Raw genomic sequence first — 16,649 nt, 5'->3', positions numbered from 1 at the left:
TATATGGTTTTAGTGACCTCGATGAGTTTTGAGAAAGATATGGCTACCCCAAAAGACAATGTCATCTTAAGTCATACTAAGTATAAATTATTAGGATGAAGGAGAGAGAGTACCAATGGCAGCTCATATTTAGGGTACACATCAAGTTCTGAGAATTACACATTAATGAGACCACCAACAAAATCTACTCAAAAATTAGGTATCATGATTGTAGATTTAAAAGCATGTCACACCAGGAAGGCTTTTAGTCTACAAAAGAAAAGATGACTAAGTGTTGACATGATGGCAATCTTTAAATATCTCAATCGATATGGTGCAAAAAGAGGGACTTACACTCTTGTTCAGTATGGCTTTAGAGGTAACACTAGATCCAAAAGATGTAAACTCTAAGAATATAGTTTTCACAATGACTATTTTCTAATAGAGGGCTAAGAATGGACTGAACTACACAGTTACCATTCTCTAGAAATATTCAAGTAAAGGCCAATGTATTTATCAGTAATGTTTTAGAAGGGAGCAAAAATTGAGTTAAAAAAAATGAGTATTCAGTTGGTCTTTCCAATCCCAAGATTAGGATTAAAGAAAAGTACAAGTAATATGTAAGCCTAAAGTTCCTGTGATATTCAAAGGCCATCTACTTGAATTATGTTGGTCTAGTAATTAGAGTTACCTTATTCTAGGAGGCTAACATCTTAAAATGAAACCAGCATTTTAAATTTTGAGTCATGCCCACCCCCAATCCCAAAAAGATTTCTTGGTTTAGCTGCATTTTAGTAGGTCTAAAATCAGTAAAAAATAAATAAATAATATATATATATATATATAAAATTTTTTTGCCCATCTGACAAAAAATAGGTATAATTTTTATTAATTCACACCTGATGGCTATTGCTGTGTTGGCTGTTGTAATTTTTTAATTTGACCGTCTAAGGGAAAAGAAGTCAGTGCCCCTGACTAAATAGTCAGGTAGTGCATGTTTTAAAAGTTCTTGCAGCACACTGGTGTGCCTCTTGTGGCATACCAGGGTGCCACAGCACACCAGTTGAAAATCACTGAAATACTATATCAAAACTCAAAGACTTCACTATAAACTAATGAGCTATATCTACTGACATGTACTTCTTAATCTCTGAGCTCTAGCTCCTCTCTTCAAAGCTGCTATAGGTTAGATTAAGTTAAACCAAGGGGCTGAATATTCTATAATAATAAAAGCATAACATGCTAATTAGACCAGACATCCTTCCAATGACCTTCTGGACAAAGCCGGGACTGTGAAGGAAGCCCAGGTCCTGAGTGCTGGAGAGAAGCCCGGGTCCTGGGTGCCAGAGGGAAGCCAGTGCTGGCAGCCGGGGGAAGGAAGGCCTACTCTTGCACGAATTTTGTGCATTGGGCCTCTAGTATAATATAAAAAGCTAAAAGTTCCTTTTGAACAATCAAATTTGAAAATGTACATAAATTAGCATGTGTGTGTAAAATGTTAGTTCCTTCAACTTTTTCAAAGGAGGAAATGAATAATTTGTGTAATTATACATAAAATAACTCCCATCAAAGAGGCATCCTAAATAACAGAGAACAAAGTAAAGATTATGGCTGCAAAATTCCTTGATCATATATTTCTCTGGTTGCTTCATGAGTTGTATGAAAGTCTGGCTATCTACAATTCATCTGCTATTGTAGAAACTCCTCTTGGTTGCACAATCCAAATTATCCCAGTGGATATATCAGGTGAAGACCAAGAAATAAAGCAGCACAGAGATGGGCAGACATTTGTTAACAGAAACAACATTGGGCACATTTAAACAGGAAATGGAGCGCACTTTCTTTTAAAATAAATTTTAAATCTCTGCTAAGGTGAAAGTTTCATTTTCCTACTTTAGCATAATGTGTGAGTTTGGCAAAAATGCTCTTCAGGAAAAAAAAGGAGTTAATTCCTTTTTTATTAATCCCCACCTGAGGGTATGATTTTATTGATATTTTAGAAAGGGAGAAGAAAGGGAAGGAGGGCAAGGAAAGGTGGTAGGGAGAAAGAGAGAGAGAAGAACATTGTTTGCCTCCCATATGTGCCCTGACCAGGAATTGAACCCGTAACCTTTCGGTGCATGGGACAACGCTCCAACCAACTGAGCCACCTGGCCAGGGCAAGGAGTTAATTCTTTATTTAAACTAGATGAAATTTTATTAAGTTAGGTTCAACAGGGCATATTATAAAAAGAAGACAAGTTAAAGATCTCATTTCAATTCCTGCTTTTGCCTCACATCACTGGCAATGTGATACAGAAAATACAAGTAATCTTTCTGAGCCTCCACTTTCTGATCTGTAAAACAGAATAAAGAGCCTACCTTTTTCATAGGATCATTGTGAAGGTTAAATGAAACCATGCATATTAAAGGACATTTAAAACTGTTAAAAACTATACAATGTAATTTGATATTAATATATTACATCCAATATTTTTAAAAGTTGAGAACATTAGAAAATACAATTTCATTATAGCAAAAAAAAAAAAAAACCCAACATAGTGTTATTAATATAATGGAAAGAAAAGTAATATGCCAAAGGCAAAACAAAACAAAACACTAAGATTCTCAACTTTTAAATGTTCTTATTATTTTAAATAATGAGTGTCTATTCTTTATTTCTCTAAGGTATGGAGAACACTGCAGCTAATCTGTGGATATCCACAAAGGAAGGGGGTACTAAAAATAAACTTCTTATGAAAATTTAAAAAACAGATAACATTGCTATAAACTATCAGAAAAGCAATGGAGCAATGGTAAGAAGGGAGGCCATGTAGGAACAACCAGCTTGAAGAGAAGTTTGGAGATTAGCAGGGAAGCCTTTCAGTAAATATCAAAGTATCAGAAGTGTTCAGAAGCAATGGGCTATTTATACTCCCTTCTCAGAGCCTTCATAATTTGACATCATATTGCAAAATACTTAGACTCTGCAATCAATCAACAGGAAAAGCTGCAATAAACAATGGAAGCAGCTTATTTAATTCTCTAATTTAATACCTTGGGAAAGATTAGAGTGAAAGCTGGGCACTTTCCAAAATAATCTCAAGTACTAAAGACAACAACTGTGCCCTTCTTTGTGATATATACAATTTTTGTACTCTGAACATTGTTATGCATATTAGTGATTTAGCCATCTACTTCCAACAGGATACCAGCCAGTCTGAGTTTAATTGGAGTCTTTATTGCCGAACTCATACAATAACAACTAAGTTGGATAAAATAAGACTGAGCAATAAGCTGCTTGAGAAACAATACTAATCTTAGAGACAGAAGACTTGAAAGTTCTAGCACTAATTTTGTATTCTATTTTCAAGAAAATCATTTGACTACCCTATTTCAGCATCTCCATCTGTCAAGTAAGTTAGATATTAAATATAAGCCAGATTGCCACCTATCAGGATGTTGTAAAAGGAATACCTCTGTTAAAGAGATGTTGGGGGGGAAAAATTAGTTTCTCTGTAATGATATGATTGTAAAGCCCTATAAATACATCTTTCCCCCAAATAAAATAAAAATGAAGGGCCTCAACCATCTCAGATAAAATGTAATTAAATGATCCTTGTTTGGGATATCTTGAGATGAATTATATCAAAACAATTTTAAGTACTTAATTTTCTTTGGTCTAATGATTCTTTTTTCTCTTTTCTCGCTCTCTCTCTCTCTAGAAAATTTACCTTTATCCTTATCCAATGGTTCCTGGGAAAGAATAGTGCACAGTACCGGGTTTTTCCACACCCCAGTCTCTTGAGCTAGAGTAGCTAAAAAATGCAATTCACAGCTGCCATTCTCCATCAGCTTTTCATGAGCTACCTATAAATATTAAATAAACATCCAAAGAATTACAACAGATTTTTAAAAGCAAGCTTATCAGGCTTTAAATATAATACTAAACTTTTGAAAAATAAGACTTTTATCTTCAAATTCTCATGCCACATTACAAAGTGCTAAATTCCTTTACTTTTGACTTTTAAAGTCAAATCTCAAGGATAAGCATTATATTATTATAAATTTTAAATAAAAACAATGTATTTTTATAAATAAGTCCATATTAATTTTTCTCCAAAATCTAAACCAGGAAGAGCAAGGTTATTTCTCAAGGAAGTTATCAAAATACCCATAGCGTAAAAGACCTTACACATTTACATCCCGTGTTAGTAAAAAAATTTTCAAAAACTTCTACCATTAATAAATGACAGACCTGCATCAAGGCCTAAGTGACAACTTACACATATTCCAATAAGAGACATATGAAAGCAAACCAACTAAATAAATGCATGATTTTTCATTTATTTACTACATAGCCTTGGCAAAATCCTATTAAAGCTGACACGAACCTTACTTATTAGTTTTTCCAAACGTTCATGCAGTTGGCATATTCTATAGACCACCAAAGATCAATAATTTTTATTCAATTCAAAACTGTTTACTGAGAATTTCTATGGAGAAAGTACTAGGGAAGAGAACAACTAGTCCCGGTGTTTATGGGGCTTATCTTCTAGTTGGGTAAAAAAATATTTAAACAGTTGACACACAGGTAAAATGAAACAAATGCTGTTAAGTAGATATAAAATAACCCCGAGGAAACTCTAAAATAAGAGAAAAGTGTCATGGAAACTTAAAACTGCATGCTATGTTTATACAAAACAGCTATTCCTCAACACCATAAAACTTTCCCACTGCAACAATTTCAAGTGCTTTTAAAAATTTTCTTTGAGCAACTGCTGAAAATACTGTAGAGGGATTTAAAGTTATTTCCTTCGCATTAACTCACATAAAAAAGTATCAATTAGTACTATTGTTTTAAAAAGGAAAGTTCAGAAGTTTATCTTATGCTGACAAAAAAAATTAAGTAGCATGAGGGATTCAGTAGTGTATTTGTATATAAACAACTTATTTAATTCTGTGTAGAGTGTATCTGAATGCCAAACAATGAAAAGTTCTGAATTATTTACCTAAAAATAAACACATTAGGAAAAAAATCCTAAGACACAAGGAATGATATGCTGAAGCAGAAATTGCATGATCAAAAGTTAGTTGCAATGTGACAAACAGGACAAGACACTTTCATTTCAACAAACACTTTTTAAGTATCTATTATGTATAAGACATAATAGAATCCAAAGGTATTAAGATATGAATCCTACCTTCAAGAATTCTGCACTTGATAGAGTTTAATGTTTAATATTAAATAGGAAAATTGATTTCCCTAACTATATTTCACATGCTTCTAAAATTTGAGATTAATCCTCTTTAATACATCTCCTACAGAAAAACATAAGGCCAAAGGATATTTTAAGAACTGTGGCTAGAGAAAAAGACAACTATATTTTTGAAAACTAGCTAGCAGGAACATCTCTTTTATCCAATTGATCAAAATTTACTTGAAGCTATAATATATCCAGCACAATCCAGTGCCTGAAACAAAGTTTAATGTTCTTGAAAATGCTCCAAAATAACTAAGTGTAAAATTGTGTAGTACTCATCTAAGTAGAATAAAAACCACTAAATAAAAGAAATAAAAAGCATGTGTTTTCAGCTCTAGGGAAAAAAAAAAGCATGTGCTTTGGAATGAAAAATCTGGGTTCAAATAACTACTCTGTGATATCAGCTGCATAAGTATGAGAAAATAAATATTTTAGAGTATGAGCCTCAGTTTTCTCACCTTTAAAATGGGAAAAAACATACCTACCCCCACAAAGTTTTCATAAGACTTAAATGAGAGACAAAAAAAAGTGAGATATGTTACATTCTTATTAAGTATATTGCAGATTTTCAATATTAGTTAAACTGTTCCTTAATACAAATGAGGACATGTTCTTTTGTGTTCCCTTACTACTCTGACAAAGTCCTTTAGTTACCTGATCTTAAAGAAAAGTGTATTATTCAACCAAACTACGTAAATGTGTAAATTCACTTAGGAAACATTTATTGAGCATCTACTATATGCAAAACACTAGTGTTAATAACAATAACAAGAGCAATTAAAATTTGTCGTTAGGTGTTTTAAAGTTTAACCCAATAATTTATTAAGAACAAAGAAAACTAACTTAAAATGTACCTATATTAAACCTAACAGGTAAATATTCTCACCTGCACCAGTGTCTGAAATTGTTCCCATTGTTTATCTGATAACTCAACAGGCAGACACAGTAGAAGTTCAACACAGCTTCTAAAAAACAAAAAAAATTGGTAAAGATATATATAATTATTAAAATTTGAAGTAAAATAAAATGAATTCTAACATTATCAGTAGACATCCCATAACTAGTCCATTTAAATTTAAATTATCATAAGAGCTAAGATATAAAAGTAAAACAAAAAAAAGCTAAACCTAATTTTAATTTACTCAAAGGTCTACTCACAATGCCAAGCGTTCCAGAACCAATGCTACATTTTCACATTCAGAGGTAAGATAAGGTCGGGCTTTAACATAACTTTGGATGGCCACTGTGTATACCTCCAGCAAAGGTAAGGGATCTTCTGAAGTTTTCCACTTCTCTGCATATTCAAGGAGTGTCTGTTTTGGAAGGAATAATAAAAAGTATTCAATGTAAATCAAACTACACATTGACTAATCAACTATTTTTCTTTCCTCCCTGAGAAGTTTTAAAAATAATTTTTTATTTATAAAAAAAATTAGTTTATACTGGTTAAAATATTCAAAGTTATAAAACCATAGTCTTACTTCCAGTTCTCTTTAGGGGGGGAAAAAGAGTGTTAATTCATCCAACAATACATCATTTCATAAAGGCTGGTGTTAAATAGTGTAAGCATTATCTCTTTTCTACCCTAGTCAAAATGCCAGCTTTCACTCAAAATTTCTAAGATTTAAGTTATTTTAAATAGAAGACATCTGGGCAAGTAATACTAGACCAGACATGCAATGAAGAATTTAAGAGTATTTGTTTTCTATTTTTTTGTATAAGGAGTATAAAATTCAACACATATAGTCACTAAAAACATGTAATTTTTCAGTTAATAAAAAATTATAGCACATACCATTACTGTCTTTTATGACAAGTTTTAACATTTAAAAAATCATCTAAAGACCTTCAACAAATGTAATCAATATTAAAGACTAATTACAAGGTCAAGTGATTTTTGTAATAAAGTACTTATTTATTAAATTAAAAGCAACCCTCATTCTTTAATGAAGTACATATTTCAAATTCACCTTGTCAGAATTATCAAAAAGATAAACAGCACTTTCATGCTGTTTATCTACAGAATAAAGAGATGGAAGAAACTGCTACAGTAGTTAAATACCCACATGTTAAGATAACTACTAAAATCACGAATTACTAAAAACTATCTAAAAGATTCTAGAATTATGCTAAATGAAGTAGGGCTCATTAAATGTGTTTTTTCAAATATAAGACTGCCACAATTGGTCCTCTTCACACTTCATGGTTTAAGACTCATCTCATCACATGTGAAAATTCAGATGTCATTTCCCAGAAAGGATGTTATCTTGAAGGAAACTCCACAAGGACTTGTGTCCTCTGGCATACAGAAGCAACTTAAAAACCCCCCCAAAAAACAACTGTAGGTAGCTAGGAAGGAAGAAGAGACAGCAGGAAGGAAGGAAAGAGGAAATGAACATTCAAAAGAAAACACATACTGCCTTATCCTGTCTCTATTAACCTCTAAGTAGCAGAAGTAGTAAGTGATCACAGAGAATAAGGAAGAAAGGAAGAACAGAAAAGGTAATCTGGCAAATGAAAGGGCAACACAATAGCCCTAGCCGGTTTGGCTCAATGGATAGTGTTGGCCTGCAGACCAACGAGTCCTGGGTTCAATTCCAGTCAAGGGCAAGTACTTTGGTTGCAGGCTCCTCTCTGGCCCGGGCCCTGGCCTGGCCCCTGGCCTGGCCTCATGCAGGAGGCAACAAATCAATGTGTTTATCATTCATCGATATTTTCTCTGTTTTTCCCCTCTCTCTTCCACTCTCTAAAAATCAATGGAAAAATATCCTTGAGTGAGGATTCAAAAAAATAATAAATTTTTAAAAAGGGGGCAATATAATAAAAACTCACTTTCTGCATAATCATATATTCACAGATCCCAACCCCTCCAAGTTGGACAAAAGTGCAGGTAACCTGAAGACCCAGTTCTTACAATTGGCATCTGAAGTTAGGGCCACCTTGTGGTACTAAGCCCTTTAACCTGTGGAGTCTGACACTAACTCCAGCTAGTGTCAGAATTGGATTGAATTGTAGGACACCTACTATTTGGTGTCAGAAGTCAAAACAATCTCTCAACAGGACTTACAAAATCTAAACAAAACTTGCCAAATGAATGGAAAAATCTGCATTCTGGGATTCTTCTGTGATTGTCCCTCTACTTCTAGGAATAAAACTGAGTATGATGTTCTACATCTAAAAAATGTTACATGAGCCCTAGCCAGTTTTGCTCAGTGGTAGTGTCAGCCATGGACCAAAGGGCCTCGGGTTCAATTCCCAGTCAAGGGCAGGCACCTCAGTTGCAATTTGATCCCAGGTCTGGGTTGGAGCATGCAGGAGGCAATGAACTGACGTGTCTCTCTCACATCGATGTTTTTTCTCTCTGTCTCTCCCCCTCCCTTCCACTCTCTCTCGCTCTAGAAAAATAAAATAAAAATGGAAAAGTACGCTCCTGGTTAGGATTAACAACAACAAAAAAGCAAATATCTGCCTAACTGCATAAAGCTATGAGAATTGATATTCATAACCAGCAAGTATACTAATAGGAGAGCTTACCTAGTTTTTCAAGACAGCAAGATCAGTAGAACCACTGTGAAAATGGAAGCACCCCAAACATGAATGGTTAATAAATTATGCTTTCCTCAATTAAGAGTTACTTATTGCCCTAGCCAGTGTAGTTCAGTTGGTTGGACTGTTGTCCTGTACACCAAAGGGGGAAAGGTTCGATCCCCAGTTGGGGTGCATGCAAGAGGCGACCAATCAGTGTTTCTCTCTCACATCGATGTTTCAAAACAGTAAGAGAGTTACAGTGGGGCCTTGACTTACGAGTTTAATTCGTTTCGAGACCGAGCTTGTTAAGGAGCTCGTTAACTCAAATTACTCTATCAACTCAATGCAAAAAATCGGCCGAGAGACAGCTGGTATCTCAAAAAACTCGTTAGTCGGGACACTCATAAGTCAAGGCCCCACTGTACTTATTTGTACCTATTGCCTTAATCTATATAAGGGCTTTCTGGTGGGAATCCCACGATACTCAGACTCATTCCTTTCACAAAATTATAAAGATCATTTAATTCTGTTTTAGCGAGGAGTAATTAAAAGGTCCAGTGACCTGAACTATATTAATACAATTGGTAATTAGCAAAGCCAGGCAGTCTCACTCTCTGTGAAACATTCTGTCCACTGGCCAACAGATACTGACTGGGGTAATGTAACAGAACTATAAATATGCAGAATTACTTTACAATTACAAAGTGCCTTTTACCTATATTATTTCAATTTTTCCTCATAACTCCATGAGGTTAAATACTTTTTATCCTATTTGCCAGCCACAATAGAATTAAGTAACTTGACTTCTTTATCTGTTAAGATTATTTTAGCTAAAAGAAAATGCAACTCAAAACATTGTAACAATAAGAAAGGTTTATCATATGACCAACCTATGTCTTCACTCTTCCATTGTCAGATGATGCCCCCACCTAACACCCAGGTGTGTCAAGAGAGTGAAACAAGCTTCTTACCCAGGGTCAGCAATAACCGGAAGAAAAGATGAGGCCATCTTTTCATGTGCCTCTGTTTTAGGAACAAGGAAACCTTTTCCAGAATACCCCCAACCCAATTCCCATTAGATTTCTCATCAGGTCTCAATGGCCAGAATTACATCACATACCTATATCAAAAAGTCACACAGCCATACTGGAATCCCATGGCTGACTTTTTTTTAAATCCTCATCTGAGGATATGTTTTTACTGCTTTAAAAAATTCTTTTTATTTTTTTTGGGGGGTGACACTGGTCAACATGAACATATAGGTTTCAGGTGTGGGTTTCTGATCTGTACATTGCACCATGTGCCCACCACCCAAAGTCAAAACTTTTCCTGTCACCATATATTAGGACCCTCTTCCCGATTTTTTTTTTTTTAAGAGAGAGACAGACACATCAAGGTGAGAAAGAAACATCAATCAGTTGCCTCCCATACTTGCCTGACCAGGGGACTGAATCTGCACCCTAGGTATGTGCCCTGACTGGGTATCGAACCTGCAACCTTTTGGTGTACTAGACGACACTCTAACCAAGTGAGTCACCCAGTCAGGGCAGTAATATGCTTCTTTTAAAAATGGACAAACTGGAGCATAAACAGGTTAAAGTAATAAGCCCCAAGATCACAGAGCTATTTAAGAGACAGAGAGAAGATTCAAACCCTACATTTCTGGACAAATGGAAATTTGATTCATAGCCAAAATCACAAATCTGAAAAGTTGTCACATAAGTCTTCTTCTGTGTGGTCTCACAGGGCAAACCAGGAGCTCTAGTCAAAGTGTGAAGAAGATACATTTCTGCTTTCCATGAGGCAGAAACATCAAACAATTAGAGTTAACCAAAAATAGAACAGGTTAGCCTCCTGGGACAGGAGGACCCAGAACTGAAGTTATTTAAGAAGGAGCAAGATGATTCTGAGTTCAGAAAACTGTATAGGAGTCATATTTTGGAGCCACATTCCTTCATACCAGAAGAAACTACACCAGTGTGTAATGTGAAGAGGGCGGCTAGCTCATACAGGTTTTGACTGATGTATACATTGCTTAAAAATGATTCTAATTAGTTTGATAATATTTAAAAAGAATAAATTTCACATAAACCTTAGATTTCTAACTTTTCTATTTTTAAAATTTTGGAAAATTAGGCAACTCATATTCTGACATGGCAACTAATGGCTGGAGCTGAGTCATAGATCAGCCAAGCACCCTGACTGAAACCAGGCATGGACTGTCTGGCTGCTAAAAGCCTCAACAAGCTGGCTCTCTCTTTAAGGAATCTATAGGACCCCTAACAAGATATTTGTGGTTACACCCTCTATTCTATAGTGTGTATTATGGACAGGCCTGAGATAGGAGAAATACTAACTAAAAAAAAGGTTAAAGGATCATGCTCTAATGCCGCGACCCTTTAATACAGTTTCTCATGTTGTGGTGACCCCCAACCATAAAATTATTTTCGTTGCTACTTCATAACTGTAATTTTTCTACTGTTATGCATAACTGTAATTTTTCTACTGTTATGAATAGTAATGTAAATATCTGATATGCAGGATGTATTTTCATTGTTACAAATTGAACATAATTAAAGCATAGTGATTAACCAAAGGGGTGTATCTGTTTATAGGACATGTATATATATCCTATATAATAAAAGCCCAGCAACCATAATGACCAGAACGACTGCTTGACCAGTCGCTATGAGGTGCATTGACCACCTCTTGGTTCCCCCCCCCCCCCCCCCCCGCCCGACCCCTGGACTGCAGGCTCCGATTGCAGCATGGCGAACGGGGAACCATGGAGAACCGGGTGGGTGGTGGTGGGGCAAGACTGGGGACTGGCAAGCAGGTAGAACGGCTGACCTCTTGGTCCCTCCCCCCAGCCTTCGATCTATCGGTGGCGGCGGCGGGGCGGGACTGGGAACTGGTGAATGGGCAGAAGATGGCCCTGATCGCAGGCTAGACCTAGGGATTTCATGCACTGGGCCTCTAGTATAAACATAAAAACAGTGGAGTGTTGAATGTGTTTATATGGTTAAACTCATGTTTTAGTTCCAATTTATATATAGGATTCCCTAGAAGTTCTCAACAGTTTTGGTCTTGTGACCCTTTATTCTCTTAAATATTACTGAGAATCACAAAGAGTTTTTGTTTATGTAGTTTACAACTATTGATAGTCATATTAGAAATGAAAACTCAGATTTTTAAAGTACTTATAAATGGAATTAAAATAACAATAAAACCATCATGTTACTATAAATAAGGCATTTTTAATGAAAATAAACATTTCCAAAAAATTAAAACAGTGGCATTGTTTTACATTTTTCAGATCTCTTCAGTGTTTGACTTACTAGAAAAGAGCAGAAATCATATCTATTTCTGCATTTAATCTGTTGCTATATCATATGTCGAGTAACCTCTGACACATTCCATTGTACATGTGCTAAAGAAGAAAAATATCTTATAGGTTTGGCCTTTTGGACCCCCTGAATTTTTGGTGAATGAGTACTACTCTTTAAACTTTCAAAGTTATTAAAATTTATTTTAAGGTTTCTGTGGAAAAATTAGACACATACATTTTGTACCTTGCTCTCTCCAAGCTTTACTAAAACTAATTTTCTAAAAGCGGCATAAACTGAACCAAGAAAATAGTAATGGAGGAAAAAGAAACAAAATTTTAAACAATGGAAAGTACAGAAGATTGGCACTCTAAGTAAGCTTTACAGGAAGATACTAACTCTGTAGAAATCACCAAAGGGCTCAAGAATTGAGAGCGCTAGGTGCCTCTGAAAATGGGGGTAAGAATGAGGATTGGCTGGAAGTCTATTTTAGCAGTTAAGCCTCCCTGATTTCCTCATCTCTCTCGACAGCTTGGTCACATAAACTAGCCACTACTCCTCTCTATCCCCAGCAGAAGTTTATTCTGTACAGATTTTTTTATACACAATTGAGGGGAGGTATCTTACCTTTAACAGGGCAGTAAGTAATCTTCACATACTGTCTATATAGAGACAGCGCCCTTTCTCAACTCTTCTCCCCCAGATCATGGCCAGAACCTCCAGAGTCCTTAGCCGAGTCCTTCTCTGGGAACTCACGAGAAAAGACTCACAGAGATATTCTGACACCAGGTCTTCCCCAGGAAAAAAACCAGCTAAGTCCCCTTATTGTGAAGACTATAGTAACTCATGAGCTTGTACCTCTCAATCAGTTTTTAGTAAGTATACCTTTAAATGTGGATGGCTGAGGACGGCTAGACATTTGAGGAAAGTATCTAATAGGTGAGAGAGCAAAATAAACAGTAAAAAATAAATTTAAAAAAGGAAAAGAAAGTTGGGAATGAGCAGAAACTATTCAAGGAGAAGACAAAATTCCAAGAAACTATCATTAATATCCTCAGAAGTGACAGAATGTATTAGACCTAAGATTTGGAAATAGCCTAAGTGCCCTTCAGCAGATGAGTGGATTAAAAACGGTGGTACATCTACACAATGGAATACTACACTGCTGTAAAAAAGAAAGAACTCTTACCATTTGCAACAGCATGGATGGACCAGGAGAGCATTATGCCAAGCGAAATAAGCCAGTCAGAGAAAGATAAATACCACTTGATCTCACTCATTTGTGGAATATAACGAACAACATAAACTGACGAACAAAAATAGATCCAGAGACATAGAAGCATCGAACAGATCATCAAACCTCAGAGGGAAGGAAAGGGAAGGGTAAGAGATCAACCAAACTTGTATCTATGCATATAAGCATGACTGATGGACACAGACAATAGGGGGGTGGGGGCATGTGCTGGGGGGCAGGAGCAGGCGGGAAGAAGTCAATGGGGGGAAAAGGAGACATATATAAAACTTTCAAAAATAAAGAATTAAAAAGCCACACAATTGCAGATTCAATTCCCAGTCAGGGCACATACTTAGGATGCAGGTTTGATCCCCCAGTTGGTTGGGGTATGTACGAGAGGCAACCAATCAATATTCTCTCTCTCCCCATCCTTTACTCTCTCTCTCTCTAAAACCAAAAACACACACAAACATATCCTCGAGGATTTTAAAAAAAAGAGTCCTTATCTAAAAATAATTAATGAGATATCATCTCACACCTGTTGAAATGGCTATTATAAAAAAGACAAGAGAAAACACAGACATACAGATCAATGGAAACAGAACAGAGACCCCAGAAATAGACCCAAGCTATTAAATTCAATTAATATTTGACAGAGGAGGCAAGAGCATACAATGGAGTCAAGATAGTCTCTTCAATAAATGGTGTTGGGGAAATTGAAAAGATACATAACAAAAAAAGAAACTAGACCACCAACTTAAACCATACACAAGAATAAACTCAAAATGGATAAAAGACTTAAATGTAAGTAGTAAAACCATAAAAATCTTAGAAAAAACCATAGGTAGCAAAATATCAAACATATGTCATAGCAATATGTTTGCGGGTACATCTCCTAGGGCAAAGGAAACTAAGGAGAAAATAAACAAATGGGACTACATCAAAATAAAAAGCTTCTGCACAGCAAAAGAAACCATCAACAAAATGAAAAGGGAGTCAGTCCACAGTATGGGAGAACATATTTGGCAATGATACATCTGATTAAGGTTTAATATCCAAAATATATAAGGAACTCATACAACTTAACAAAGAGAAGACAAACAATCCAATTAAAAAACAGGCAAAGGACCTAAATAGACACTTCTCCAAAGGGGACATACATATGGCCAAGGGACATATGAAAAAATGCTCAAAGTCACTGACTATCAGAGAGATGCAAATTAAAACAACAATGAGGTATCAACTCACACCTGTCAGAATGGCTACTATCAACAAATGACAAGTGCTGGTGAGGATGTGGAGAAAAGGGAACCCTAGTACACTGCTGGTGGGAATGCAGCTATTATGGAAAACAGTATGGAGTTTCCTCAAAAAATTAAATATGGAACTGCCATTTGACCAGATCCTACTTCTGAATTGATCCTACTTCTAGGAATATATCCTAAAAAACCTGAAACACCAATTAGAAAGTATGTACCCCTATGTTTATATAGCAGCGCAATTTACAATTGCTAAGATCTGGAAACAGCCCAAGTGCCCATCAGTAGGTGAGTGGCAAAAAAAACCTGTGGTATATTTATACCATGGAATACAATGCAGCACTAAAAAAGAAGATTTCTTACCCTTTGAGACAGCATGGAGGGACCTAGAGAGTATTATGCTAAGTGAAATAAGCCAAATAAAGACAAGTATCACATGATCTCACTCATATGTGGTATCTAATGAACAAAATAAACTGATGAACAAAATAGATCCAGAGGCTAGAAGAATGGGTGGGTGGGTGAAAACAGATCAACCAAAGAACTTGTATGCATATATATGCATAACCCATGGACACAGACAATAGAGTGGTGAAGACCTGGGGCGGGCTAGAAGGGGACGAAGGGGGACATATGTAATACTTTCAACAATAAAAATTTTTTTTAAAATCCCTCATTATTATGTTCATTTTCAAACTTGATATTTGGCTTTTTTACTTGAAAGACACGGAACTAAACTTTCTAAAATAATTAAAAGGATAATACAGCTTGCTATGTGTTAATCTACATTTAAAAATTTTTCTTACATAATGCAAAAAAGTTAAGAATATTGATATCCTAAAAACTAATTTTAAAATAACCTTTGGATATATACAATGTTTAAATATTTCTGGAAACTTAGAATATTGGTTTAAAATCTGTTGACAGCAGGTCCCACCAGCTGGGGAGGCAGGAGGAGGAGCAGCAGCAGCCAGGCAGCCCAGCTTCCGAACTTAGGGTACTCAGTGCATGGCTGGAAAGCTCCCTAGCCAGGATTCCCAGGAGCAAGGCCAGCTCTGTCCAGAGGTCGGCAAAGGACTTCAAGAGGAGATCTGTGAGGTTTTTAACTAAAAACCTGCAAAAGTGGAAACAGAGCCAAAAAAGGCAGCAGGAAAGGACAAATCTGCAGACAAAAAAAAAAGTGCAAAACAAAAGGGGAAAGGGAAGCAAAGGGAAACCAGTCTAGTGGCTAACCAAAAAACTAAGGAAGCTACCTGCAGAAAACAGAGAAACTAAAAACGAGGAGAGTCCAGACTCTGATGAAGCAGGGGAGAAAGCCAAGTCTGATTAACATCATTTACCATGTCTTATCAGTGATCCCTGTCTCCCTTCTTATACAATCCAGAGAAATAGTTTTATCAACTATTGCGTAAATACAAATTTTTAGTAGCTCTAGAGACCTTTTTAAGAAGAAAACTCCACTTCATCGCATTTTTAAAAAATATATATTTGTTATTGTTTTCAGAGAAGAAGGGAGAAGGAGAGAGCAATAGAACCATCAATGATGAGAGAGAATCATTGATCAGCTGCCTCCTGCCCGCCTCCCAACTTGGGCATGAACCGTGAACTCCTGATTCATAGGTCGATACTCAACCACTGAGTCACACTGGCCGGGCTTCATTCCATTTTTAAAGTATAAATGCTTTTATTTTTTTTAAAGAGGTGAAATCATTTGCTGGATGCTAGTTGGTGCAACCAGAAAATAGTGGAATATTGAATATGGAGGCTCCAATTGTCTTGGGTATTAGCTTAACATTCCATAGATGGGGAGTTTTTATATCCTACTAGAGGCCTGGTGCACGAAATTCATACACAGGTAGGGTCCCTAGGCCTGGCCTGCGATTAGGGCCGGCCAGGGCCTTCCTTCATTCTGTGCTGCCCCCTGGTGGTCAGCACACGTCATAGCAAGCAATTGGTCTCCCGGTTTAACGCCAGTGGGGACAATTTGCATATTAGACTTTTATATACATATATATAGAAGATAATACAAAGCATACTAAATGGCAATATGGAGTCAGTCATGCATTTACTATGTCTTTAA

General features: G+C 36.1%; 1 protein-coding gene across 1 annotated transcript in view; it reads right to left on the bottom strand.

Annotated features, from left to right (window-relative positions):
• ZNF292 (zinc finger protein 292) overlaps positions 1-16,649 on the bottom strand; it is a 90,275-nt gene that overhangs the window by 37,027 nt on the left and 36,599 nt on the right. The window contains 3 exon segments of the mRNA XM_023759333.1: positions 3,693-3,828; positions 6,109-6,187; positions 6,381-6,535. Of these exon segments, the coding sequence (XP_023615101.1) occupies positions 3,693-3,828; positions 6,109-6,187; positions 6,381-6,535 (370 nt within the window).

This window comes from Myotis lucifugus, unplaced genomic scaffold (assembly GCF_000147115.1).
Source record: "Myotis lucifugus unplaced genomic scaffold, Myoluc2.0 scaffold_152, whole genome shotgun sequence".
Classification (NCBI taxonomy): Eukaryota; Metazoa; Chordata; class Mammalia; order Chiroptera; family Vespertilionidae; genus Myotis; species Myotis lucifugus.
Note: the sequence above shows the minus strand (reverse complement) of the source record. Positions and strands in the feature narration are given on the sequence as shown.